General features: G+C 38.4%; 1 protein-coding gene across 3 annotated transcripts in view; it reads left to right on the top strand.

Annotated features, from left to right (window-relative positions):
• Positions 1 to 14,223, top strand: part of LOC139138234 (cytidine monophosphate-N-acetylneuraminic acid hydroxylase-like) — an 86,401-nt gene extending 72,178 nt beyond the window's left edge. For 2 of the 3 annotated variants that reach the window (XM_070706546.1, XM_070706526.1), the window contains 11 exons: positions 3,473 to 3,620; positions 4,168 to 4,249; positions 5,261 to 5,398; positions 5,893 to 6,028; positions 7,611 to 7,754; positions 8,091 to 8,138; positions 8,559 to 8,685; positions 10,826 to 10,948; positions 11,894 to 12,009; positions 12,309 to 12,439; positions 13,764 to 14,057. In XM_070706546.1, coding sequence (XP_070562647.1) covers positions 3,473 to 3,620; positions 4,168 to 4,249; positions 5,261 to 5,398; positions 5,893 to 6,028; positions 7,611 to 7,754; positions 8,091 to 8,138; positions 8,559 to 8,685; positions 10,826 to 10,948; positions 11,894 to 12,009; positions 12,309 to 12,439; positions 13,764 to 13,918 — 1,348 coding nt within the window. In that variant the 3' untranslated portion in view covers positions 13,919 to 14,057. Of the gene's footprint in view, positions 1 to 3,472; positions 3,621 to 4,167; positions 4,250 to 5,260; positions 5,399 to 5,892; positions 6,029 to 7,610; positions 7,755 to 8,090; positions 8,139 to 8,558; positions 8,686 to 10,825; positions 10,949 to 11,893; positions 12,010 to 12,308; positions 12,440 to 13,763 lie in introns of all 3 variants that reach the window. The other variant, XM_070706537.1, reaches the window with a different exon arrangement.
• Positions 14,224 to 25,972: the final 11,749 nt, after the last annotated feature.

Genomic DNA, 25,972 nt, shown 5'->3' with positions numbered 1-25,972 from the left:
TGCTTGCGAGCGGCTAGTTCTCAAAGACAAGAATAACAAATACCAGACCTAAATGATTCCTTAACATAACAGTCGCTTGCCTGCTTCTCTGCCGACATGAGTGCCTTATCTCTTTCCACTGGTTTATTGCCGTAATCTTATACCACGATACTAATTACACGGCGACAAAAAGACAACTGTAAGTTGGCTGAAGCATGAAGTAACATATGTGCCTCTCAAAGAGATATATAAAAGGCAAATAATGAAACATCTTCATCATTCATGAATCAAACGTTTTGTCTGAAAAACTCTTGCAAAGATATCTTGAGACAGACAATAATTATATGGTTTCTCTGGTTTGGCGAGTAAATCTTGTAGAGGATTATATCTGTAATTGACCCTCATCAATTTTGAGCCATTGAATAACAGATAGACAAAGTCTCATTTGATTGGATATAATAAACACAAACGTTAAACATCCCCATCAAATGTACTTGGAAGAGTATGCATGAGAATAGTTGCACCACTGTTTGACTGCTAGAAGAGATACACAGAACAGTGGACACATAGACAGTATTTCACATTAATCATCAGTAGCTTAGGTAATTGTAAGTTGGCGATATGGTACATAGCTAGAGACCCCCATGCGTGATAACATTGCCAAATTAAGTCAGTTTTATCCAAATGTTTTTGTCCACACTTATCTTCACTCTAGCACAAATTACAGAGTGGCAGTTGATTGTGACATTTTCATCACCATGGTTTGGCAAAATACCCATTGTTATCAATCGTAAGTGTGGACCTGTTTTACAAAGAATTAGGGGGTTAGGTCGAGGCATTTTCATACAAAGAATTAGGGGTAATCTGTTTTAAGGCATTTTAGTGTCAAAGAAAATGAAAATTGGCAAAAGCAGAAGTCATGATTTTAAAGATAGAAAAATCCAATCTACTTGACACTTACTGAGCAGTGTCTCAACAATGTCGGCCGGTCTACCCCGGCGATGACGTTCATTTCAGCAAGAACTACAGTTGTCTTTTTGTCGCTGTGTAATTAGTATCGTGGTATGTAAATGTTCAAATGGTTGTTGAACACAAGTCAATTAAATAAAAATTTCTATGATAATATAAAGGATGAATTCACAACAGTTCAGTTTTGTCCTAGATCCTGTGCACTTATAGTAATATCTGTCGAGAACATTTTTCCATGACCCAGCCTCTCCTTCATCTCTGGTAACGACTGTAGAAAACTACTGTGTGACATCATCATCACCACTGTCGATCCTCATCTTTACTGTCACTGGTGCCATTGAGTACATGAACAACGATATCATTCTCATCGTCACTATCTTCTCTTTCATAATAAGTATTGCTAGTAGTAGCAGCTACTTGTAGTTTTTTGCCTTGCTTCATCTAGTTGATATTTATTTGTTCTGTTAAAATATTTATTTTCTTTTTATTTAATATGTATCAGAGTAAAATATACATTATCAATTAATCATTATGTCATTGAGGACAGAGTAAGACGAAGAAAAACATTTTGAGCACCCCCTTATTAGCTTTGAATTTTTGAATGACCCCCAGGTCGTAAATACTGACGGTTCCCTTACTTGCTGCCAAAGGCCATTGCGTTCACTGCATTCGACAGCCTACATACATTGCCAAACTATGTTGCTTCGATTTCGCAGTCATCTTGCCGCTAAAGCAAACAATCAGCTGAAATTTATTACTTCAAGTTACTCAATTTGATAGCTATTTGCCTACAGAAGTGAGCCAGTGTATATAGTGTCGTCTTGATTTTACATCGGTACCCGGAGTTCTGAGTAACCAACTGCAGGGTGCGCATCGGTGCACTGCCGACTGCAGTTTGAATAATCCGTATATAACGCACACTGTACCAGAATAGAATGTCAGCCTCCTCTGCCAAAGTTCTGTATCCTCTGAAATACAGTAGCAGTACGTATTTGAACAGAGAAGAACAAAATAAAACCATTCGCAGGTCATTCAGCCGGCGACCATGGGCGATTTTGATTACCCAGGCAGTGTGGCGTGGCATGGCAAGGCCCCAGGAATGTTGCAGGCTCGATGATGTCATCAGTATCGGCGTTCTAGGTCACGTGCACAGCCTACAAGTTGTCAACAAACCCGCACGGCAATCCAACTCGATCGGGCAATATTTAGCGTTTGTATGTCACTACAGGAGCACAAATTTGGCTTATTTCTTCACTGAACAACATTGCACGATGGATGTAAGAGAATAACATGTAATTTCGAACATAAAAAAAGGTTAAAAGTTACAAATACTGGGGCTTTAAAATATGTGTATGTAACATCTTGTGCAAAATTAAAGTTAGCTACCTTGAATTCATGAAGGCATAAAAAATCATACAATATATAGCTATGTTTTGTAAACGGGTGTTTCGAGTACCAGTATTTATTGAGCTGACTGCCACTGGGTAATGAAGCATTCGTATCACCCACGACCATATGTTTCCATGTTATCAATTGCTGAGTGTAAAATAGCTGACGTTTCGCATAATAGATCAGTTTGCTCAGAGCGAACATAATAATTAGGAAAATACACTCCAAAGACCGTTAGAATAATTCGCCCGATAGCAATCAATTGAACACCAGATATTCTATCAGAGTCAACAGCTATTGGTTTATATAAGATGTTGAAACTCTTTTCGCAATGAAAGCAGTACCTCTACCAATATAAACGGCACATATTCGATTATAATACTGCTCGTTGACATCGGGCACAGTAATATTGAAATTACGTGAAGCTGTATTAACGAACTCCGAACGCTTCGTTCCTTTAAACTTACTCCATGATGAACTCTCTCTAAATGAAGCTCTCCCATCTTGTTTTATTAATCGGAAATGTATTTTTCCCAATAGTGGTAACAGAATTCAGCCTCCATTTTGAATTTCAATTATCGGTAGATTCAAGACAATTTGTTTCTGCAAAAATTTGCACATTGTCTTTCTTTAGATTTTTGACTCTTGAATTTTAAAAAGAGTTGGTCTGAAGTTGAAAGAGGAATGTTTGAGTCAGGGATTTCAGTCCTTCTGTTCCGAGTCGCGTATTACCTTAAGGTAGAACGCGCCTCGGGGACACAAATTTGCACTCTGAAACTTTTACAATTCTTTTCTGATATACCGCTTGTGGGGGTTCATTTTAAAGCTCGTGGTGTGAGAAAACTTTTCATCGGCTTAGTTTTTCGAAATTCGAAAATTTTATTTTTATCCATAGAGTTAACACAGAGATGGCGGCCATTTTGAATTTTAAATATTGGTATATCTTGAGTTATTTGTTTCCCTAGTACCAAAATTTGAACGGTGAACCCCGATTTTTAGTCTTGGTTTTGAATGAGAATGGTTGAAAGATTCCTCAAGGAAAGTTTGAGCAAAAGTTTAAGTCTTTCACTTTCGAGGCGCGAACTACCTTAATGAGAGTGTTTCATAACCAAAATTCCATCTCTTTTATATTTAGTTACCCTACTCTACAAGTACTCCAAACCAAAAATCCCGACATACCAATCTATGTCGGCAACACGTCAACTCCAGTCTTCTGTAAATCAGACCAGCATGGCGTGCATATGACAGACATCAATGTTCTGGAATTCGGCGTGTGGAAAGAGGTAACATGTTTTGTTAATTGCAGGCTTAGCTCAACCATCTGTGATTAGATTAATCTTGTACCCCTATGTTTTCAAATTGAACGTAATTTGCTAGAATATAAAATTATATTCCCTGACGATTGTCGTTTAACTAAATAATATTTCAGCCATCTGGACGCCACAGATTACGTTTGCGATGAACACGTTGGCGCCGTCTCTTAAATTTTTATGCATTTTCTATAATTTTAATTGTTAACCATTTCTCTTTACCCTGCCAAATTCTTTGCAGAATGTTTACTGTTCAACTAACCAACACGGGTTATTGTTGACAACTGAATTTTGGTCCCCACTTTAGTTCCGATAGCATCACTGCATCATGTGTAAACAACGCGTTATGTTTACAACAAGGATAATGTGTTGTATGTCAACATATTTTAGTGAGACAAATAGAAAATGTGCTTGTATTAGGAAACAAAAAATATTCAATATATTATGCCATTGTAAAATAAATGACTTTGAACATGACATTTGGAAAGAGACACATAAACCCATGCCCTATTCTATCTAGATCAACAAGAACCTAAGGTTTATGATATTAATGGACGGCGTTCATCCAGAACTGGACACGTGTATTCTTATTGATTACAAGGGTATGTATGTACATTTTCGAGGGTCGAACTACTTTAAAGGGACTGGGTCGTCAGTTGCGCGTGTCTCAATTTTTCTGTTTACAACTCCATCATTTTACCTACAAACAATTGGCGGTTTCTACAACGAATCAGTGTGACAGAATGCTTTAACATCAGCTACATCAAACTTAAAGGTATACTGTCACCTGTTCCAATTTTGCCACGATTACCATGGAAAGAGAAAATTTAACCAATCACAAATTTTAAGCGGGTGACCGCTTTTTAAAAACAGCGCCCTCACATGGGCATTTTGAATACAAAGGAACGCCCCTTTGACCATATATGGGTATATTTAGATTACAGGTGACTGTATACCTTTAAAGTAAGCAGCTTACTTTCAATAGTATAAGACTATTTCAGCTCTTGCAAATGTAAATGTTTGTGCCTAGGAACAGAGACGAGATTTATATCTTTGTGTTTTGTTCGCTATGACTTGATCTCTTCTCGAGTTAAGTCATTTCACTAATTTTGGTTGGCTATATTGAATGCTGAAAGTAGTGTGTGCTTCGAAACTCAAATATTTAACTTAATAAAGGAAACTTCAAGTAGACTCGAGAGAAGAAAAGTCAGGGGTCATAGTGCAAATTTTGGTTTCAAAGAAACAGTTTACCTACAATTTGAAAATTCAAAATGGCCGCTAACTATGTTGACTGTATAGGGAAAAATATATCAACGGTTTTCACAAATTACGACTCCATCTAGTCCACAAGTTTCGAAATGAGTCCACAAGCAGCATACCAGCAAAGTATTGTCAAAAACTGAGAGTTCGTAACCCATAGCCAGGGGGCGGCGCTCCATCTTTTTGTACATCTAAAGAAAGTGGTGACCCATTATTGTTTGATCAACAAAAACTGCCTTGGATAAGTATATAGAAAGTTCCCAAAGTACAATATTGAGTAACAACATGGCGTATTGTGAACAGAGTTTGCAATTCCCAACTCCCTACCTTTTCTGTGGTCCCTCATTACGTAGGCCATTTAATTCTGGACACTGTCGACTGTACCAACCCTAACTGCGGAATCCTGCCGGAGAACGTCGACCTCATGATGTCAGACTTCGCTGGTGGTGCCTCAGGATTTCCGATGACATTTTACGCCGGGAGATACACAGGTAGATATCTTTGCGATATAACGAGAGCATAGCCACGGTCAATTGAAAACAGTATATCAAGCTTTTCCCTTCATTGAGAGACACCAGTGAAGTATACATGTCTGTCTGCCTCTGTATATACTATAGATGGATGGATGGGTGGGTGGTTGGGTGGGTGGGTGGATGGATGGACGAAATCAAAGTGCATTGGTGGGTGGATGGATGAACTCAAAGTGCACTTTGTTTGAAACAAAAGATATGAACATTACTTTGAGTGTTTAAAGTGAGCTTACGTTGCAACTGAAAAGTTAGTTGAAGTTTAAGATTCTACGGTCATGACGGCAATACAATTTTAGGTCGATGACGTTACAGCCGGTTTTGACCGCTATATCGCGGACATTTTTTTTCATGATCGATTTTAATGTGTTTTACCAGCATGCATGAACATTTCCTCTCGTCCTTTCGGTAATCCACATTCCACTGATCTTCATAAATGCCCCTTGTTCTGCCAACAGAGGAATGGAAAGAAAATTATATAAAAAGAGAGAGGCGAAAACTGCTTTACTACAAGACCCAGGTCGTTCGTCAAGTGAACCCAAGAGTCTACCTGCCATTCGCTGGCTACTTTGTCGAAGCACATCCGTCTGACAGGTGAACACAACATTATATTTTGTACCACATGACATTATCATACGAGTCTAATTTCAAGTTAGTCAAGTCAATCTGCGACATTTTGCCACCCTACCCATCACAAATTGTAACAGGATGTTTTTCTTCATAATGTATTTGAGAGAGGTACCCAGATCAACATACCAAAAGTTTACTCGCATCTACCTTTGGGCAATCTGTCTAATTTGCATAAATCAAATATTGCGGTCAAAATTCCTATACAAATGACATTTTCAGTCTTCACCACTAGCTATTTCAGTGATTTTTAGGTTTAAATATATTTCTTTGGCATAAAGAAACATTTTGAGGTTCAATGTTTAACAAAAGCACTGTGATAATTTTCATAAATCCAACATGGCCGCCAAATTAATTCCCCATTGCTTAATAGTTCATAATATGAATAAGGTTCTGGTATATTTTAGCACTAGAAATATATCAAAAAGGAACAGAAGTCCTTGGGCATTTTTTTTAAATGAGAAATATGTTATAAACCTATTTATTATAACGATCACTGAAATGTCAATTCACTATACATGGCAGCCTATGATGAAACTATGAATACTTTTTTTTCCAATAAGAAACTAGGTAAATCTGTGCATTTATGTACACCTAATTATTAGTATTAATGTTCATGATTAGACTAGAGTGGTTTCAAGTCAATGGTTGTGCAAGAAATTTGATTTTGGAATTTCACTGAAATGTCGATTCACTATGCATGGCAGCCTATGATGAAACTATGAATATTTTTTTCCAATACAAAACTAGGTAAATCTGTGCATTTATGTACACCTAATTATTAGTATTAATGTTCATGATTAGACTAGAGTGGTTTCAAGTCCATGGTTGTGCAAGAAATTTGATTTTGGAATTTCACCGAAATGTCGATTCACTATACATTGTAGGCTATGAGGAAACTACAAATAACTCATAGGTTATCTGATCCTAAATTGTTATTCAAAAGTTGTTCGACCTGAAGCTTCCAGTTGTTATTGATGACATTTTGCACTATTCTGAATAGTTTGTATTCTGTCATTGTCCTCAAAAAGTAAAAAATGTACATACAGCTACATGAACATTTGACATCGACCTATACCCTATGTATTGTCAATGGGAGAATGATGTCAAATAAGTGATCTCCCAAATTGTTATTGAAAGCGTCATTATAGGGGACAGTTTATATGCACAATAGAGGAGTTGGATAAGTAGAAATCATGACAACTTAAATCAATGTGGCTGCTGGATCATCAATACATTGTTTATTATACCCTTAAACTTGCGCCCGAAGGACGCCGAAAATGGAAATGACAGAAAATGAAAGTGCCAGGAGGTATTTTTGTCTTTTTTCTGTATTCCATATTCTTTAATGCAATTGATGCTTTGATGCATAAAAAGGTGACCCTCCCCCATAGGCTTGCACAAAATTTTATGACCCTTCAAAAATGCTTGCGCGAAAAATGGCGACCCACCCCCAAAAACACCGGCCACCCCCGCCCCTGTAATTTGTGTCCAGTCCCTTACTGCACAGCCTGCCTGTAATAACGGCAGTAGTTTTGTTCATCCCTAGGTATCTTCGAAGCATCAACACTAAAAATGACCCGAATACCCTGAACGATCTGATCAGAAGATACTCGCCACATATTCAAACATGGACACCACTGCCAGGCGCCACACTGGACCTCGAAAAGGTATTGCGAAGTGGTTCTATCAGGTATGTGAAAACTAACCATTGAATTTTTTTTTCTGTAGAATCCCATTCGACATCCGATCAGGTGAAAACACGAGCCCATCACCACCACCCCACCCCCTAAAAACATAAAACAGTCAATCACATTTTAATGCAGATTCGGCTCTCTCAGTGTCATATAGATTAATTTATCACCGTGTGATAAATTCACTTCAAAATTCACGTTATACATGTATTATGTTCATACATAAACTCTACCTGAAACATGTATAAATTCTCTTGCCTGTTCTGGTATTTCCTAATCATGAGCGCACATTTGTTAGAGAGAAACTAACTTCTAGTACTCTTGTTCACTTTCAGCTCTGCAATTAAGAATCCTCCGGAAGGAATAAAAATTTACAAGGATTTGTGAGTACAGATATCTTCGTTCACACCGAACCTCACCATATGGCGCAAATTTAAGCTTGTCAGATAAATTTATAACACGCAACAGGGGTTTCCCTTCACGATGTCATCAAACTCTCAATATATTTTGCAATAGAACGTCAGTCCTAAATAACAACAAGGTATACTATCTTCCTATCGTCTTGTGAATTCACGTGACATCCGATATAGTTCATTTCAGAGTTGAAATACCAGTAGGTTATGAAAATTTCACAAAACACAAAAAGTAAACATCATAGACACATTTCAGCGAAGTCTAACTCTGCCACAGCGAGCCGTTCTTTAATCCCTCGTCTCAGCCATGCTTGAAATTCTCAATTTCCTGTCCTGACCACAGAGAGAAGGGCAGAGATGGTAATAATAGTTGATATTTATTCTTTGCAGGTGGGATTTTGATAATTATATTAAGAGTATCGACGAAAACGTCGACAACGAAATATTTTCCTACCCTGAATGGGTAGAGTACTACTACAAATGGTGCGGTTTTCGAAGTTATAATCTCGTCGTCAGGGTAAGCCTGTTATTTGAAAGCAACATGCTGACGCATGATTACTCTTTTGAGTGCTGTAGTTTTCTCCCATCAAAATTTGAGTGCAACATTTTACCAATTTTTATGAATTTTTTGTGTACTTTTTGATAATTTTAGACCAAATGGCCATCAGATTTCATTAATTAAAGCTTTGTATCAAAATTTTGGCAAAATTCTAAAAGAAACTGACTGGGGTATATTTTATAAAGGCGACAAACTTTGACTTTGGCGCTCAAAGGGTTAATAATCTTACGCTCCGACAAACAGAAAGTGGAGCCAAATAACATCAGGGAAAATCAGTTAATCAAAACTCGTTCATCACAAATCAACAAGCCAGACATAAGATAAGGGGCGAAGTATTTGATTTGATGGGGAGTGGTTGAAGGAAGCGGGCATGGCACCCGTCCCTGCAGCCTTTTTGCCCAAAAGGTTACCTTGAAGTGAATATTTTTGTCCAGTTTAGTGTATGAACTATTCTTCCTTGTTCTACTCTCCAGAGTTTATTGAAATGTCCAGCATTCAGCTTCTGAACGCAACAAGTATACATGTAAAGTGCATTAATATTGTGTACAACTTGATCTCAGAGTCCGAATTAAAATTTAATTTTGCACAAATAACTATGCAGTCTGTATATGTAATGGCTGTAATTCTTGGTATGTCAACATGAAGGGTAAAACAACAAACTGTAGTGACACTGAACAAAACTACCAAAAAAATCAGGAAACGTTACAGCTACAGTACCTTTAACATTTAATTATGTGAAAATATGCTTGTGTTTGCACATGCGCATCGCTGACTTTATTTGAAAGTAACCTTCACAGATGAATTCAGATGTACTGTTTATCAAATCAATGTCCTTGCTTGATGTACAGCCCATGGCTTGCAAAAAATATTCCAGCTTACGACAGATGGAAAATGATACGACTCAATGATTATAGGTATTAGCTCGTAGAGTGGTAAAACCCCGGTAACGAGTTAGTTATGTGGTTGGTGCGATAAGCCTCTGTGTTGACGATCGGGAGAAAAAAACTAATGAGGGGGGATCAGTGAGGGTAATTAACAAATGTGAACTATTTTCTCTGAACCAACGAATTAGGGACTGGTCGGTTTCTTCAGCCCTGGGGGGATTCATGGGGGTTATCCTGTTTTTGTTTTGGGGATGAGGGTCACACTGTTTTTGAAATGCTCATTGGGGTTGGGGTGGGGTGGGGTGGGGGATCAGTTTGTTTTTGAATTAAGACACTGGCTCATAGTCGAATAAAGTGCGTCATGCAATACAACGAATTGCATCATTCCGTTAAAGTTTTCGGCGCGCACTTGGGGGCCTGTAACTATAATATACCAGAGATATATGGATGTTTGCTAATTGAAAGTCTGTTTTGCAAAGCGTATTCATCAAGAAATCTGCAGTTTATTAACAAAGCATGACAAAAACCTGGTCCTTTACTGTTTTCTTTATGAGGACTCGGTATCAGAATAAAGCAACATGCACTAATATTTCATAATAAATTGATACAGTGACATATTTCAGAAAGGGAAAAATGACAAGATAGTTTTCGTTCTTATTGATGCAACTATTTTCCTTCCTTCGTTTTCATGAGTAAAATGATAGTTAACAAAACGCAGTTTTTGTCATTATTAGCTGTGCTTTTATACAACGATAAAAGAAAGAACCAAATTCATGTATTGCAATTGATTTATCTTGAATGATACTGATTTGGATGTCTATATATACATATGTATGCTATCTTGACACACTGAAGTCAGAGCATATCTGTCGTCTGTATACAGATTAAAGTCATGAAAAATTGTCAAAAGATATACACAAATGTCCCTTAAATATTAAGCTGTACCCACAAGTGAGGGATAACAGACCCTTATGGGTAAAGCGCGGGTTTATTAGCATCTAAAATGCCTGTTTTGGAATGTTGGAATAGGGGATCTCTGTATTTTGTTTTTTCCAGGGGGTGGGTCAGCCACTTTATGATGTCCACAAAAATAATCCACCACGCCGGAGAAGCTGACCAGTTCCCTGCTTCTCCAGACAGCTATAACTTTGCTTCAATTCACGGTCAGTTTGTTTCTAAGTTTCAATCTCAATGGTGTCTCTGTCTCGCCGCAGATGATTGAAACTGATGACCTCTTTCAACCGATAGAGGGCGGGTACGATTACTACGTGGATTTTTCGGGCGAGACTCCGACGTTTCCTCAACATCCACCCGATGAAACAAAAAACTACTTGGAGGTAAGCTATAAGATAAATCGGAGTTTCCCGTGCGCATGTCTGTTTTACTTGGAAGGTATGTCAGGATTTTGTTATTAGTTGGTGTTTTATTGGTTGCAACTAAGATAAAACAGAAGTGACAAAATAGCCGCCATTTTGTTTCGTAAAATTCAACAATAAACGTGCAAGGCGGGCTTTAAGAGGATACTTCAAGCAGTCAGATGATCACTACGTGGTTTAAAATCCTTCGAAGTGGCGCAATCACCCGGTACAATCGTAGTCTCGGTCACCTAGAGTGCGCTAGATCTGCGGGGCTCTCATCCGGCCGGCCGTACAAATTCTAGGGAAATCCTATTCAAAAGCCTCTGAGCAAGATGGCTGTACACAGACAAGAGCGATGCATCCTGGGAACAAAGGATTTATGATGTAATTACTATGCTTTGAGACAAAGTCAAGGAAAATAAGCTTCAGTGTGTTCAGTGTTCAAGGTTATGTTGAAGTGGCTTTCGAAGTCCCACCTAAGTAATGAGAGTGAAATATGACTTTATATCCTGGGTCAATCGTAGCTTACTTTTCCACAAACTGATCCAAGACACGAAAATCATATAGTTCACGGATATTACAAAGTAGCGACTTCGAAAATTACTTTAAAGGGCCAGTGATGCTAACTTTTGATAATTTTTTCACCATCTTTCATTTTAATGTCAACCATAATTCCTTGTTCTACTCCCCAAAGCATGTCAATATACACTGGTTGACATTAAAATGAAAGAAGTTGCAAAAAAAAATAATGATAAAATCATCAAAAGTTGGCATTACTTGCCCTTTAACCTTGAAGCTATATGTAGGAAACAGTCCAGTGATTCTGCTAACGCTTAGACGTTTCCAGTTAACTTCTTCAGCATTGTTATATTATGAAACTCGCACAAATATGCCGTTAATCACTCTTTTTCATTGCATGTGCAGATTAAAAACAGAATCGGTGTTCATCGCGAGACGATCGTTCACGGTATGTTCTGGGATAATCTGTACATTGGTTTCAATAATCGCATCTCGAGAACACCAGACGTGTTCCATTACAAGTGAGTTTTCAGTCAATATTTGCTTTCAATGATCCCCTATATCGTAGTCCGCTTTAGATACTTTCAAAACTAGCTTTTTATTCAGTCTCTTCCCTATAGCAATAGTATGCCCATGACAGTAATGGTAAAACTTACCGTACCTATCTCATAATTCCTCCTCCCCCCTTCTTTCTGTGCTTCTGTCTCGCCCTATCACTGTAACTTTCTCAGTCGTTCCCTGTCAGTATGTCTGTGTGTCCGTCCGTCTGCGTCCATTTTGAAATGTCTACACTATTTTTTTTTCTTATACTTCATTTCAGATTCTGGAATCACATGCAAATTCTTCTTCCGTTGGACCCTCCTGATTGGCAAAAATTCCTCGACGAACAAAGAAACAAAAATGCACCGAAAAGGACGAAATGGAAGCCATCTCATCGGTCACTTATATCAGGTACTGTAAAAAACACGACAATAGAAGTACGCCCTCAAGATGACCCCACACTGTTCCCGGGAATTTATGGTAACAGCGATGTTGTAAATGCAGAAAAAAATTTTAACGAATGATGGGAGATTGTCAGGACGGGAAAACACACTGTCTTTCCTAAAACGTAGTAATCTATACTATAATCTGGTTAAAATCAGATGTCCCTTGTCCTTTGCACTGCATTTTTGCTTGGTCGGTTCTCGTCGTGATCTGATATGCAAAACAGAGAAAAGAAGGTCCCGCCCAAGCTCATCTCTACACATTAGTTTTTTCAAATTGACTATAATGAATGTTCGGTTTGTCAAGATAGAATATACTTTTATTTACATATCCGACATCACACTCCTTTTGAAAAGTTTACCATAAAAATAGGAACGCGTACACGCACCTGAAAGGACTTTAAAGAACTTTTTCAGTGACGATAATGCGCTATTTGCTCTATGTTGGAAGGAATCTCCACCGCGCAAGATCTCAGTGCAGCAAAGTCGCTCACGGAGGGGCTGTGATAGCGTTCTTTCTGACACGATGTACAGTATCTAAAGCCAATCTCAATGTGAGTGCAGCAGTCAATCTGGTCGCAGAGATTGATGGGTTTTGTGGCAGCAGTGCGGCGTAGATAATTCTAACAAAGTTAGAGGGTCTCCGAGTCGTCCACCGCGCGCCCCCACAAATCCCTGATGCAGGCAAATTTAAATAATTCAAAATGTGACTTCTTTGAGTCCTGCGCGTGCCCGAATGACTCAATAAACATGCTACATGGCTGACATCTCAGATTTTGATAGGAGCTCTCCGGCAAGAGATCACACTTTCCGTTCAGTGGTAAAAATACACCAGTAAAAATGATACCTATACCTTCCATAACTTTGACAATAGCGTCTGCAATGCTGACAGCCGTTGGTGCAGATATTTTGAATCATCGATTTACATCCACGTAACCTAGAGCAAGGTCTATGTTTTGCAAGGTTCACGGAATCGAGGATTGATATTGAAACTGGTGTACTTTTCATTAATCTAATTTATTTTTGGTTCGCAGTATTATATATAAGAAAGACAAAAAATGTATATCATGGAAAACGCGGATTACTTAAAAACTTGGTGAAATCCGTCGCCTGTGGCAGAGATTAGTGTGGCTACTGCTGAGACTCCCTAGCTAGATTATAATTATCCACGCCCGCACAATCTTTGTACGGAGATTGTGCTGCAGTATGCGATACAGTGTGCGTACGTTCAGTTCATCTGCATATATTACTCAATAATTTTTACTAAACGAACAATTCTTTCTTTGTTTCAGGAGCTCAACAGTCATTTACGTCAATAATTCCGGCACGTTCAGACAAACATCCAAGTGTTCTCCTAAGTCTATCGATCCCGTTCGCTGTCGGCTTGGTTGCCTTATTTATCTCTGGAGTCATTCGTTACTTCAACACTGGCGATGTACAACGCTAGAAAAAAATCAACCCTTCATCTCTAAGCGTCACTGACCAGCTCGTCTGGATTCAAAAGAGCGCACAAGCAAACAATTTCAGTCACATATTCAGGCAGCTACACACTCACTCTACAAAAAGAAAACGCGGGAAACAAACACACACACATCGCAGTCAAACGTACATGGTGATCTTGTTTTACCTGTCATTTGAGGCAAAATGTGCCAGTCGCGGACTGATATTCCGACTCTGAAACTTTTACGATACATTTTGGTCAGGATACATTTGGAGCACATTGTATCGACTAAATAAAGTTTTCACCGGCTCATTTTTTTTGAAAATCGAATATTTTATCTTCCCCGTAGATTTGACACAGGGGTGGCAGCCATTTTGAATTTCAAGTCTCGGTAAATATTGTAAATATTCGGTAAATCAAGTAAATATTCGGTAAATATTGGGCAATTTGTTTCTCTGGTACCAAATTTTAGACCACGACCCCTGATTTTTATTCATGTTTTTGAAAAGCGATGGTTTAAAGTTGGGGAATTTTGATCAAAAGTTTAAGACTTTCAATTTTGAGACGCGTACTGCCTGAAATCGTTTTCCCGCCTTTCATTACGTGTTCCTTATGAATTTGAATATTAGGCGGACGACAGAGAGTGAGTGGATGTCAAACAGAGGCATTGGATCTGCAGCACCGTCCATTTTACAAAAAAGGTTGTAATTATTGTTATGTAGACTGCACAGGCCATACACACCTAAAATTCAACCAAACTAATATAGTGGAGATATAAGCGATATCTACAAACACACAGCCAATGATGCAATGGTGCATCACCTTACTACTTCATACTACCGTTAAAACCGTTTTTAAAATACGATTTCTTTAATGCTATGGGCGGTTAAAACTTGCACGATGAACTCTGATTTTTATTATTGAATTCGTGAGAAAATGGTTTAAACTTTCATTGAGGAAAGTTGAGCAAACGCTGGTCTTTCACGTTCAAGGTGCAAACTGTCTTGAGCATATCTTGTTTCAAAGTCAGGCAATTTTGGAGGGTCTAAGAATTTTTCAAAATCATAGTATTCTTCATATGTTTTAATCTAATATTGAACCCCTTCCCAATTTTACTACACATCGGACACCTGGTTCGTGTTATCATCAAGGCTTCGGCGCCCACAATGTGGCGGTTGAAGTGCGCCCTCAGCGATGGCAATACTCTGATACCGCTGTACCCTTCACTCTACCTTGCTCACGCCAGCCAGGAACACTGCCATATTCGGAAAGAAACGTCACGGCTCTACGTTTACACTATTTACTTTTCTTACTCAGCTTTTATTTAATTCTGTTCCGTTCAAAAATTCTCCTCTAGATTTACTTTCAAGCAAACCAAAGAGAGACAGTCAGAGATCAGTAAACAAAAAAAGGCCAAGCAGCCGTAACTTTTGATGATTATTTTCACAATTTTTGTTTGATATATCAAGTGCAATAACTTTTTGTACTCCCAAAAAATATCAAAACACCTGATATTTAGCATGTCAAGACAGCGTCTATGCGTTTACAATGCACTGTTATCGTTTACATTTGAATTACAGCCCGGATCAGAATTCATTGATCAACAATAACAATTAACGCAGTCTACACATGTGTACGGGCTGAGTCGACAAGCTGAATACCATTTACTCAAGATGCTTTAGGGAGCAGAATAGGAAACTGTCGTAAACGTTGAAAGCAAAATTACTGAAAAAAGAAATCAAAAGTTACAGCACCAGCCATCCGTTCCGGTTTCCGGTTTGGTCACGAGGCTTACATGTCAGTAGAATTTTTTTAACAGATAATCGTCTTTCAATCAATTTGAATTCAGATATAAAGTAACGAGCATGGTGCGTTTACAACTATCTTTAAGGTGCTCAGTTGCTTGATGTGTAGGTTTCACTATTGTAATGATGTACCTGTTATGGAATAAATGATATATTTACTCTACTTCACTGATTTCTGTAAATTATATTGTTACATTCATCATTCATTTTACCGACATTTAAAGTGGCACTCCCACTTGGTAACATTTTTAAAGCACATTTTTTAATGCCAACGGTCGATATTTGACGTGGCGACTGCGCGCGGATCGCGAGATATCGATAAAAACATGTCCTCAAAAAAGTAAAAGTTTGAATTCCGTTGGCCCACCTAAATTCAGCTTCCGAACATCGAACATTCGGCACTGGGGCCATTGTCAACTAAGCTATGGAGTACGAGTCTACGCTTACGCTGCTGTATGCCACAGTACCACTCGCGTCGGTGATCGGTCATGCCCCCTGGGGAAAGCCTAGTCTTACTGACTCTGAGAAAAATCGGAAAACAAAGTTTGATTCCACCAGAATTCGCATAGGTGACTAGCACAGTTACGTGCGGTTGATACATAGCGGCCGCCGAGTGGTATGCATAGACGCATACCACGCGCGCGGCGTACTGTGTGGCAGACGACAAAATGTAGTCATCGGAGGCGGCTAATATTTGACACTTAAAAACTGATGTTTATGTGGTATTGGTTAAAAATATAGTACAACTGATTTAGAATAATGAAAACGACAAAAACTAAGGAGAAGTTTTACAAAACTTACCTGAGGTAATGGCATAATGCTATATATAAAGTCTTTGCAGTGGGAAGTAAATTAATTGCGTCGTTCGAACTTATTGTAGACTCCCTAGAATATCGTCAATCAGCACAACAACAAACCTTCGGGGGATTTCGGGTCAAAATCAGAAACGATCGTAAAACCTAAACATCCGTCTTTAACAAAGCAAATGTCCCATGCTTTAGGAAAATCTTCACATCTAACAGAAAAAAGGTGACAATTCCCAAAATTTGTCAAAGAAATCCCTAATGATGGGTCATAGTTTTTTGAACAAACATGGGTATGGGTTTTCAACTCGGCCGCCACACCCCCATGTGGAAATACCAAGAGTACCCCTCCCCCAGGTCTTCATGCAACTTGACAACCTTGCGCTTGCTTTCACGTTCCAGCAAAAAACAAAATTCAGAGAATTTTATCAGTGTGAGCTTTATTTAAGCTATTTCTTTCAAACTGTGATTTCGAATTAATTTCATTTATTATTTTTTGCAATATAACAACGTTTCAAATCTAACCGAGTCGCCCACGAACTCGCCTTATGAGCATTTGTTTGAAGGTGACTCTGAGTCAACGGTAAGATACCGCCTGAGGGCGCTGTAAGTTACAGTAAATGCATCATATGAAGTTACTTTGCTCACGTTCAGCAGAAGAGTTGTACCTAACTTTTAAAGGACATATCTTGCGAGTTGTTTCAATAACTGCATTACCTCAAAACATTAATTTCACTGTATTTTGTGTAACTTTTTTTTCCAATTGCGCAGAGGAAAATGCCACATTCTCACAATTTTTTTCCGAGCTTTCACTTTCTGGTCATGGCTCTGTGATTGAATACATTATACGTGTGAATGGTGACGAAATAATCTTTAAATGTAAAGTTCCGACTACATGTAATATTTCCGATCAATAATCGTAAACGTTCCCTTAATTTCCTGGAACGGTTGAACGGTCGGTCATAAATATTGACACGTGCGAAAAGCAATTTCTTCGGTAAAAGTGGGGGCCGGGGAAGGGGATCTTACAGCTCTCCGCATGTCAAAATTGCAAAGAGCTAATTTCTCACTAAAGAATTTCATTGAGAGTGGGAGGGTGGTGCACCATCACCTAAACTTACAAAGTCTGTTTGGCGTGCGGCAGACCGGCATGAAGTGTGCATCATTTATTGAAATTCCGTCTCGCTTTTTTTCAGTCTTCTCTCGTTTCAGCATTGTCCATCAATTTCTGCTGTCAATTATTGTCACGTTTTTATGTACATTGGTGTTTCAGTCAATCCTTCTTCTTCTTTTCTCTCTCTCTCTCTCTCTCTCTCTCTCTCTCTCTCTCTCTCTCTCTCTCTCTCTCTCTCCTCAACTTGTATATTACCTACATGTCGCGAGGCCTGCATCTGTTTTATGCATATCTCCTGCCAGGTCGTCTGTTTGTGTTTGTCCATCTCTAGGTCCTGGGTCTAACTGAACACAGGCATACCAATGGTTTGCAAAGGTTATGAACTTACATCTCGCCCACTGATAGGTGACTGTGAGCCGTGTTGCTACTGCATTATGCAGAAATGAAAACCTTAACGTGCAGCGCAGCACGTATGTCATCACGCCCGGCACATGTACAGGCATCAGTCTTTCTATTGTAGTAGGTATATTACTACTTCATAAAGTCCGTCAAACCCGCCAGGTATTGGTTTCATACCTATTTATTACGCAAGCCGTGGGGACTTTCTCAAACGTCACCGGTCAAATCCAGCGCAGCGTCCGTGTACTTTACACCCGGATCCCGGATATTTGGCTTGTCTGTCGACCCACTTTTTCGAGAATTTCTTGGTTCACGGGGGCAATGTGGTAAACACTCTAAATTTGTGACATCTATCACCTTTGCAACAGTGGAAGTTAATCGTTCGGTTTTGCATTGGCACGCAATCAAATGATGTAATAAATTACAAAACGGATGAAAAACAAAGCATACGTGCCACATACTCATACCATTGCATTCGTGTCACAATGTTTGTGAACTTTCAAGATATCCTATTGGCGCCCTACATTAGGCTATTGGTTTCGCTGACAATTTCCGACTGAAGTTACATATCATGTGTTTGTATGAATTTCATCAACGCTTGTGCTTAGGGAGCATTCAGTTATTATGACCGGGGGTGGGCCGGCAAAATCCAGGGGGTCACTTCAAATTTGAAAACTGCAGGGGGGGGGTTGTGTATTTTTCAAACAGCTCAGAGGGGGGGGGAGAGTCACCTAATTTTCATAAGTATCCATCCCGTCAAAAAGCAGTTTCCGTGTTCAGAAATATTCTGGGAGGTAAAAATGATTCGTTGCATGATTTCATTCTCTGAAGTTATTCAACTGTAAATCTGAACAAAAGTATAATTATCTGTCTCATGAACATCTTGAATTGACAACTCTGAGCCTTGTCTTATTGTAAATCAAGCTCACTGCACCGAAGGCAATGAATAATTTCTATTACTTACATATTAGAGATATAGCAAGTTTTGTCGGGGAAATTATTTAACAGTTACCTGTACTGAGACTACTAGTACCATGAAAAGTTAAATAATACTTTATGGTGAAATTCCAATATCATATTTGTTGTCCACATCTGAACTTTTAAATACCCAATTTGAATCAAGTACATTTGTATCAATTATCAAACATCTATAAAAGCACAAATTAATTTTATAGTTAAGCATTGTATAAAAATTATTCTTAGTTTTCTCATAGACTCCAATGTATAGTGAATAAACATTTCGGTATAAAATTCCAAAATCCAATTTCTTGCACACATATCAACCTTTAACCATCCTAGGCTATCTAAGTACTTTAAAATGAATTATCAAATGTCTATAAATACACAGATTTTGATATTTTTGTATTGGGAAAAAATTATTCATATTTTCCTCATAGACTCCCATGTACAGTGAATCTAAATTTTAGTATAATTCCAAAATCCAATTTCTGGCAAACACATCCATTTGTTACCACCCTAATGTAATCAAGTACATTAATATCAATAATCGAGAGTACACAAATACACAGGTTTACCTATTTTTGTATTGGAAAAAAATTACTCATACTTTCTTAATAGACTCCCATGTATAGTGGATGAATATTTTCAGCGAAATTCCATAATCAGATTTCTTGTACACATAATATGCACCTTTAACCATCATATTCTAATATCAAGTAAAATTATGTTAATTATTGAACGTCTGTATATGCACAAGTATACCAAGTTTTTCATTGGAAGAAAAATTCACAATTTTATCATTGACTCCCATGTATAGTGGATGAACATTTTTGGTGAAATTCTAAGGTCAAACTTTTTGTCCACAAGCCAGTTGAAACAACCCTATTTCATTTAAGTTCATTTATGTAAATTACTAAATATCTATAAATGCATAGATATAGTTTTGCATTGAAAAAGTATTACATAGTTTTCTCACACATTACCATGTATAGTGAATCAACATTATCAACAGCTGAATTTCAATTAAATCCAAATAAATTTTGTACACACAGGCTTGCGCAAAAATATTGCGATCCACCAGTAATTTCTGTCCAATCCCTTTGAGGGGTAATTTCAAAATTATAGTAAGTCAGAAGGGGAAATCTGAGCATTAACACCTTGTGAGTTTGTAAGGAAGGTAATTTGAAAAAATCTAAGCTTTTTTTTTATTCTATCGCACCATACCCCCACAAGGTGTTGTGTGTGCAGCTTTACTCAAGCAATGAGGGGGGGGGGGTCATGAAATTTTTGTCATCTTGAAAGGGGGGGTCATCAATTTTTTGGTACAATGGGTAGGGGGGGGGTTCACTTATTTTGACTGATGCGCAGGAAGAATTTTCGGGCCCATCCCCGGTTGTAATAACTGAACGCTCCCTCAATGTCATTTCGAAAATACACAGCTCATTCCGCCCCATTTTCGGCGTTTTGTCCTGATTTTGTCCGTCAGTCTTACGTCTTTACCCCGGCACGATGGGTCACAAGAGCGAACAAACTCGTGCATGCATGTTAGTTGATGTGAAGGGTACAGGTCAGTCATTAAAACCGTAAGAAACTGTATGTAATTTTTGCAAAGTTCAAATTCTCTTCCGTTATTTTCACAGATTAAATGTGTCGTGGATGAATGCTCTTAACGTAGGACATTGCAACAGGAACGCGTACAATCTGATAGTACGCGACGCTGTCACAATTAAATTGGCATGCGCCCAATCAACTTCTGAGCTTCAAAACATTTCATCCGAAAGCGTTTGGAAATTTTCCAATAGGTTTTGTAACCCGAAAGCGTCGAAGTCTCCACCTTTTCAGCTGCCTTTTGCGTTCCGTGAGTCGGCGTGGATTCTTGTCAGGGCTCGTCGTCGTTCCGTGTTCGTGTTAAGCAGATCCTTGACAGCGTTGCTAGCAAACACGGCGAAGCTGTTCGGGTCTCGGTGCCTGGACACGCGTGCTTGATAATCATGAAGGTATATGTATATTTGCTCATATAATATCAGCCACCAAACAAACCGTTGGCACACTCGCGTAACATCTCAGCTCGAGTTTCGTTTACACGCTAACACGAATGACGTCATCCACATGTGCACTTGTTGGGAATTCAACCTCTGTATTGTTGACATTTCATTTCGTCGTACGGAGCCCGAAAATAGCAACTGCAATTTGCTTACTCATCGGAGGTCAGAACATAGTACGCATCTCCTGATATGTGTACTTTTACGAGCAAATATTTGCAGAGTTATTTTTGGCTCATCATTCTCTAACAAATCATTCATCCTCATGCTTTTGGAATTTGAACACGATGACATAGCTGAAACTAAGGTTATGGAAATTGCCCTAAAAGAAGTGTAAAAAAATTACAAATCCAGAACGATGGAGTTTCGAAAAATAACAGACCCGAATTAAAACTCAGCTGTGAAATGGTTACTCCGTATTTATAAATAGATAACAAGAAAAAAAATAAGATAACGGATAGAAAATAACTGAAATATAATTGCGATAAAATAAATAATACGATAAAATCATGAGAAAATACTTATTGTCCCGTCATGTCACTTTAAAAGAACATCAGCTGGAACTCTTGATAACATTTTTATCATATCTCTTCGTTTACAAGATTAAATATTTTGTAGTTCAGTACATACAGCTAGTCAGGGAGCAGAATGATAATTATGTATTATATCTACAATGCATTGCAATGAATGCAATGAATTATTGTCACGACTAAATGCTGTGTCAACAACCACTCGACAGTACACACAGAGACACACAGAGACAGACGCAAAGACAGACAGACACACAGACAGGCAGACAGACAGACAGACAGACACACACAGACACAAACATGCAGACAGAGACACACAGACACACACACAGAGACAGACAGACAGACAGACGGACAGACAGACACACAGACACACAGGCAGACAGACAGACAGACAGAGACACACACTGACACACAAACACACAGGTTGCATTGACCATGGAGCTACTACCTCTATGCATTGACAAACTGAACAGTAGGCCTTGGACATGATTTTGGGTCAAAACAAGAAAAGTGTAACTTACAGAGAGAACAAAAATGCTCACAAATACGTAAAACAATGTATATTCAACTATTACATTTTGAAAACTGCCGTATCCTGACCCCCGCCTAAGTGCGTGTAAAGAAAAAAGGATGGTGACCTTTCCCCCACCCCCACTTCCGAATTTTGGATTCCAAAATTAAGGTGCCCCCTGATTTTGCGGACATAAAATTATACGGTCCCTTACAGCAAAGGAGCTTTCAGTACTTTTTTAAACGTATACTTTCCCAGTTCCATGTTTAAATTAAGCTGAAATATGGACATGACACTAATTGCGCCGCATTCATTTTCAAAATAAAGTTCACGATTCTTTGAATTACAGATTTTTCAGAGTTCTTTAGGACTGTTTCTTTTTTCGTTTGTTTATTTTTTAAGCGAAAACATTTAGAGATAAAAAAAGGAAAATACAGTGTTTGATAAGAGAACAATATTTCAGAATAATTTAGATTGCGGCTGCTGTACATCTGTGAGTTTAGCGTTACAAAAAACTTCAAAGGGATTATATTCTTATTTAGATTTGACGGAGGAATTAGTTTCGTGTTTCGCCTGTAACTGAAGGTACCGCCATAGTCTCCGAAATTCTGCAGAGTAATCGCCTATTGTTCACGACATTTGCGATAATTTACGGACATTTGTAAAAGTCTATTGACCTGAGGTTTTTTGTCTGTTATTCTTTTTTTTTGCGCGCGGGCATTTTTGAAAGAAAACAAAACGAAGTACTGCTAAATGATGGTCAACAAAAACCACTTTTCGATGACGTAGCACCGTGATTGCCCTCAAAAAAGGTCATGTGAGGCCATGAGGGTAAGTGTACTTTTTGTAGGGTTTGTTCCCTGAGTGTGCTGCATGTCTAATGTAAACCGACATGCACAATTTAATGTTCAGTAAATGTCAGCATCTGGTGACTGTCAAACGGGAAATAGCCAGTCCAGGGCGTTAAGTTTTGATCATCTCCAATTTCAAATCCAGGAATGAAAAAAAAATCACTCCAGTATGTTCGGCGGCGCTTTAGTGACCAATGGTCCTGGAAAGTGTTTTGGATAGAGATATGCAATCTCCAGCTGTAACAACGTTCGGTTGTAATTCCTGTCTGGCAATAAAATAATAAAACTGGCAACAGAATAATTATCTAAATAAGTACGTATGTAGGGAAGGCGAATTCATTCAACTTGTTAATTGCTCCCTGCTCGATTTCAAGTTATGCAAAAAAATTGTTTCTGGTCATCGCGCGTCACACAGAACCTGCGCGTCATGGCTTTTTTTTGGGGGGGGGGGGGTTTACATACCCATCAGTACAGCTATCCTTGATATCCCTGTTTGCATGTCCAAAAATGCTAAAAAGATTGCACCCGGTGATAAAAGACAATAACCGTTGCATCAATAATGCCAAACCAGCATTATTAGGAATAAAACAAAAGGAAAGGGAAAAAAAAAAACCGCATCGCCGCATCACTTTTGATGAATGTCAAGGACCAGAAACATTTTTTTTACGTTGGCAAGGCCATTCATGAGCTGCATGTATGGAATCTACAATTGGCTGCTGGCAGGGGAAACAAATATAGTGGTGAAAGGCGATATGGTCTGATGGGGATGTCGTGCAGCTCGACATAGAGGGCCTGTTGTACTCCACGAAAGGAAATCTATAAGGGCAATTGATACCCAGAAATATTGAGATTACAGCATGTGCAGTACCGATCACGGACCACTTTTCTTGCTCGACAGAGTGGAACTACCATCACAGCAGCAACGATAAAAGGAAAAATGTCACGCAGCGTGGAAATCACATGTTACCTATTTGAATGCCGCTACAACAGATTTAGTATATGTGTCAGAAGACCATATGTATCAGATAGAATCTCACAGATCACAAAATAAGAGAAAAATGTAATATATAGAGGATATAAGGGTCTATTGTTTTAAAATTCTCTTAAAAGTCTCTTGTTTTGAAATACTTAAATTGAAAATCTTAAAAACCTTCCCAGAAGAAAACTTTAAAATCATTCCTTTTCGAAATCGAGAATAAGTCGCCGTGCAAAAAGTTGTACCAAGGAAACAAATTACCCACTAATTCGCGACTCCTTAAAATTTTAATAAAATTTTCGATTTTTACAAACATAAATCTGTGTAAACCTTATTTATTCCACGAGCTTCAAATGAGCCCCCACAAGTAACTGACAAAAAACAGTAAAGTAAAAGTTATGGAGTCCACGTATCTGTCAATTTTGTCACCTTTATAAAATGTGCCCCAGTCAAATTTTTTCCTATTTTTGCCAAAATTTTTGTGAAAAACTGTAGCCAAATGAAATATGATGTCCATTTGATCCAAAATTATCACAAAAATTACAGAAAAATTTATAAAACTTGGTAAAATGTTGCACTGAAATTTTGGTGGGAAAAATTACAGCACTAGGGGTTAATCTCACCGTCATGGAACAAACATTCGGTAGGCTGCACACGAACAAGGGCATCTTTAATGCGTTCTTTCTATGTTAAAAGAGCGAAATACCTGATGAAAACAGAATTTGAACTCAGATGATGTCGATCAGTGCTAAATATAACTTCCTTCCAGACTACTGTATGCCAGTGGTGGTTTGGTAGCACAGCCGCGAACTCGTCGTGCAGCCATAATCATTTGCATATTTTTATGACGGTCATCAGAAATTTTTACTGCTGTCCTTTATAGGCATATTAATAACCTTCTTCTTCTTTTTCTTTTTCTTGGAGCTTTAAGGTAGTACCCGCCTCGAAATAAAAAGACAAACTTTTGCTCAAAGTTGCCCAAGGAAACTTACAACCACCCTTTTCGAATTCAAAAAATAAAAATAAGTGGCCACCATTCAAAAATTTAACACTAGAGAACAAAGTGTCAAATATTTACGATACTTGAAATTTAAAATGGCCGCCATCCACGTGTTAACTCTATAATGGGAAATAAAATTCTCGATTTTCAAAAAATTCAACGGATGAAAATTTACTCGATTCCAAGAGCTTCAAGGTGATCCCCAAAAAGAATTGCAATTATTGTAAAGATTTGAGATTCTGAATTTCTGCCCCCGAGGCGCATTCTACCATCATGGTAAACCGTTGCCATCTTTAGGTCTAAGGGGTGTTCAATGCACGTTTTATTGACGGTCCTTTCCGTATCACGTTTGTTTCGTGGTAGCCTACTGAACAATATTTGTGACCCCTTAACTAATCTAAAATTCACAAAGCAATGTCCGATGAGAACAACTCAGTTTGGCACAAAACATCTAAATATTCCATTGCTGTGTAACCCGGTGGATTTTCATAATAGAGGCCTACGAAATTCAAATCGTTACATACTACAATGGCCCCTTTACATATTGCGCAACACGCAATGTTCTTTTAAAAGATGGTATTAAATTTTCAACCCACTTTAAAGTTGCAATATGGATCAGAATTGACCTTCATATTTCGAAGATTTGACTTTATAGAAAAATCCATAACAATTTCATTTGCAGATTCGACCATTAACAGGAACACGAGGGTGGCTCTAATTTGAGTAAATTGATTTAATTACCGAATAAATTGCTGTTTTGGTACGTACTATTTGCGAGAGTAAAGCACGAAATTTGAAACGTCATTTTTACTTTTTGAATATGTACGCATGCGTATTTGGTGCATGGTAACGGTTTGCGAAATTGCAACATCGTGTCAACATGCCTAGCTCAAGAGCTAGCCTTCCCACGGACGAGCGGTCAGGTCTCTGCCTGCGCCCTGTCTGGGTCTCTGCTGACTGATTCAGCCTAGTAAAAATGGAAGAAATTAGCCAACAATGTCGGCAAAATAAACAATGTTTGGTCAGATCGAAAGATGGAACCAGAAAAAAGAGTAACACGCGACTA

Source organism: Ptychodera flava, chromosome 1 (genome assembly GCF_041260155.1).
Source record: "Ptychodera flava strain L36383 chromosome 1, AS_Pfla_20210202, whole genome shotgun sequence".
Taxonomy (NCBI): Eukaryota; Metazoa; Hemichordata; class Enteropneusta; family Ptychoderidae; genus Ptychodera; species Ptychodera flava.
The sequence above is the reverse complement of the archived record's forward strand: the minus strand, read 5'-3'. Positions and strand labels throughout refer to the sequence as shown.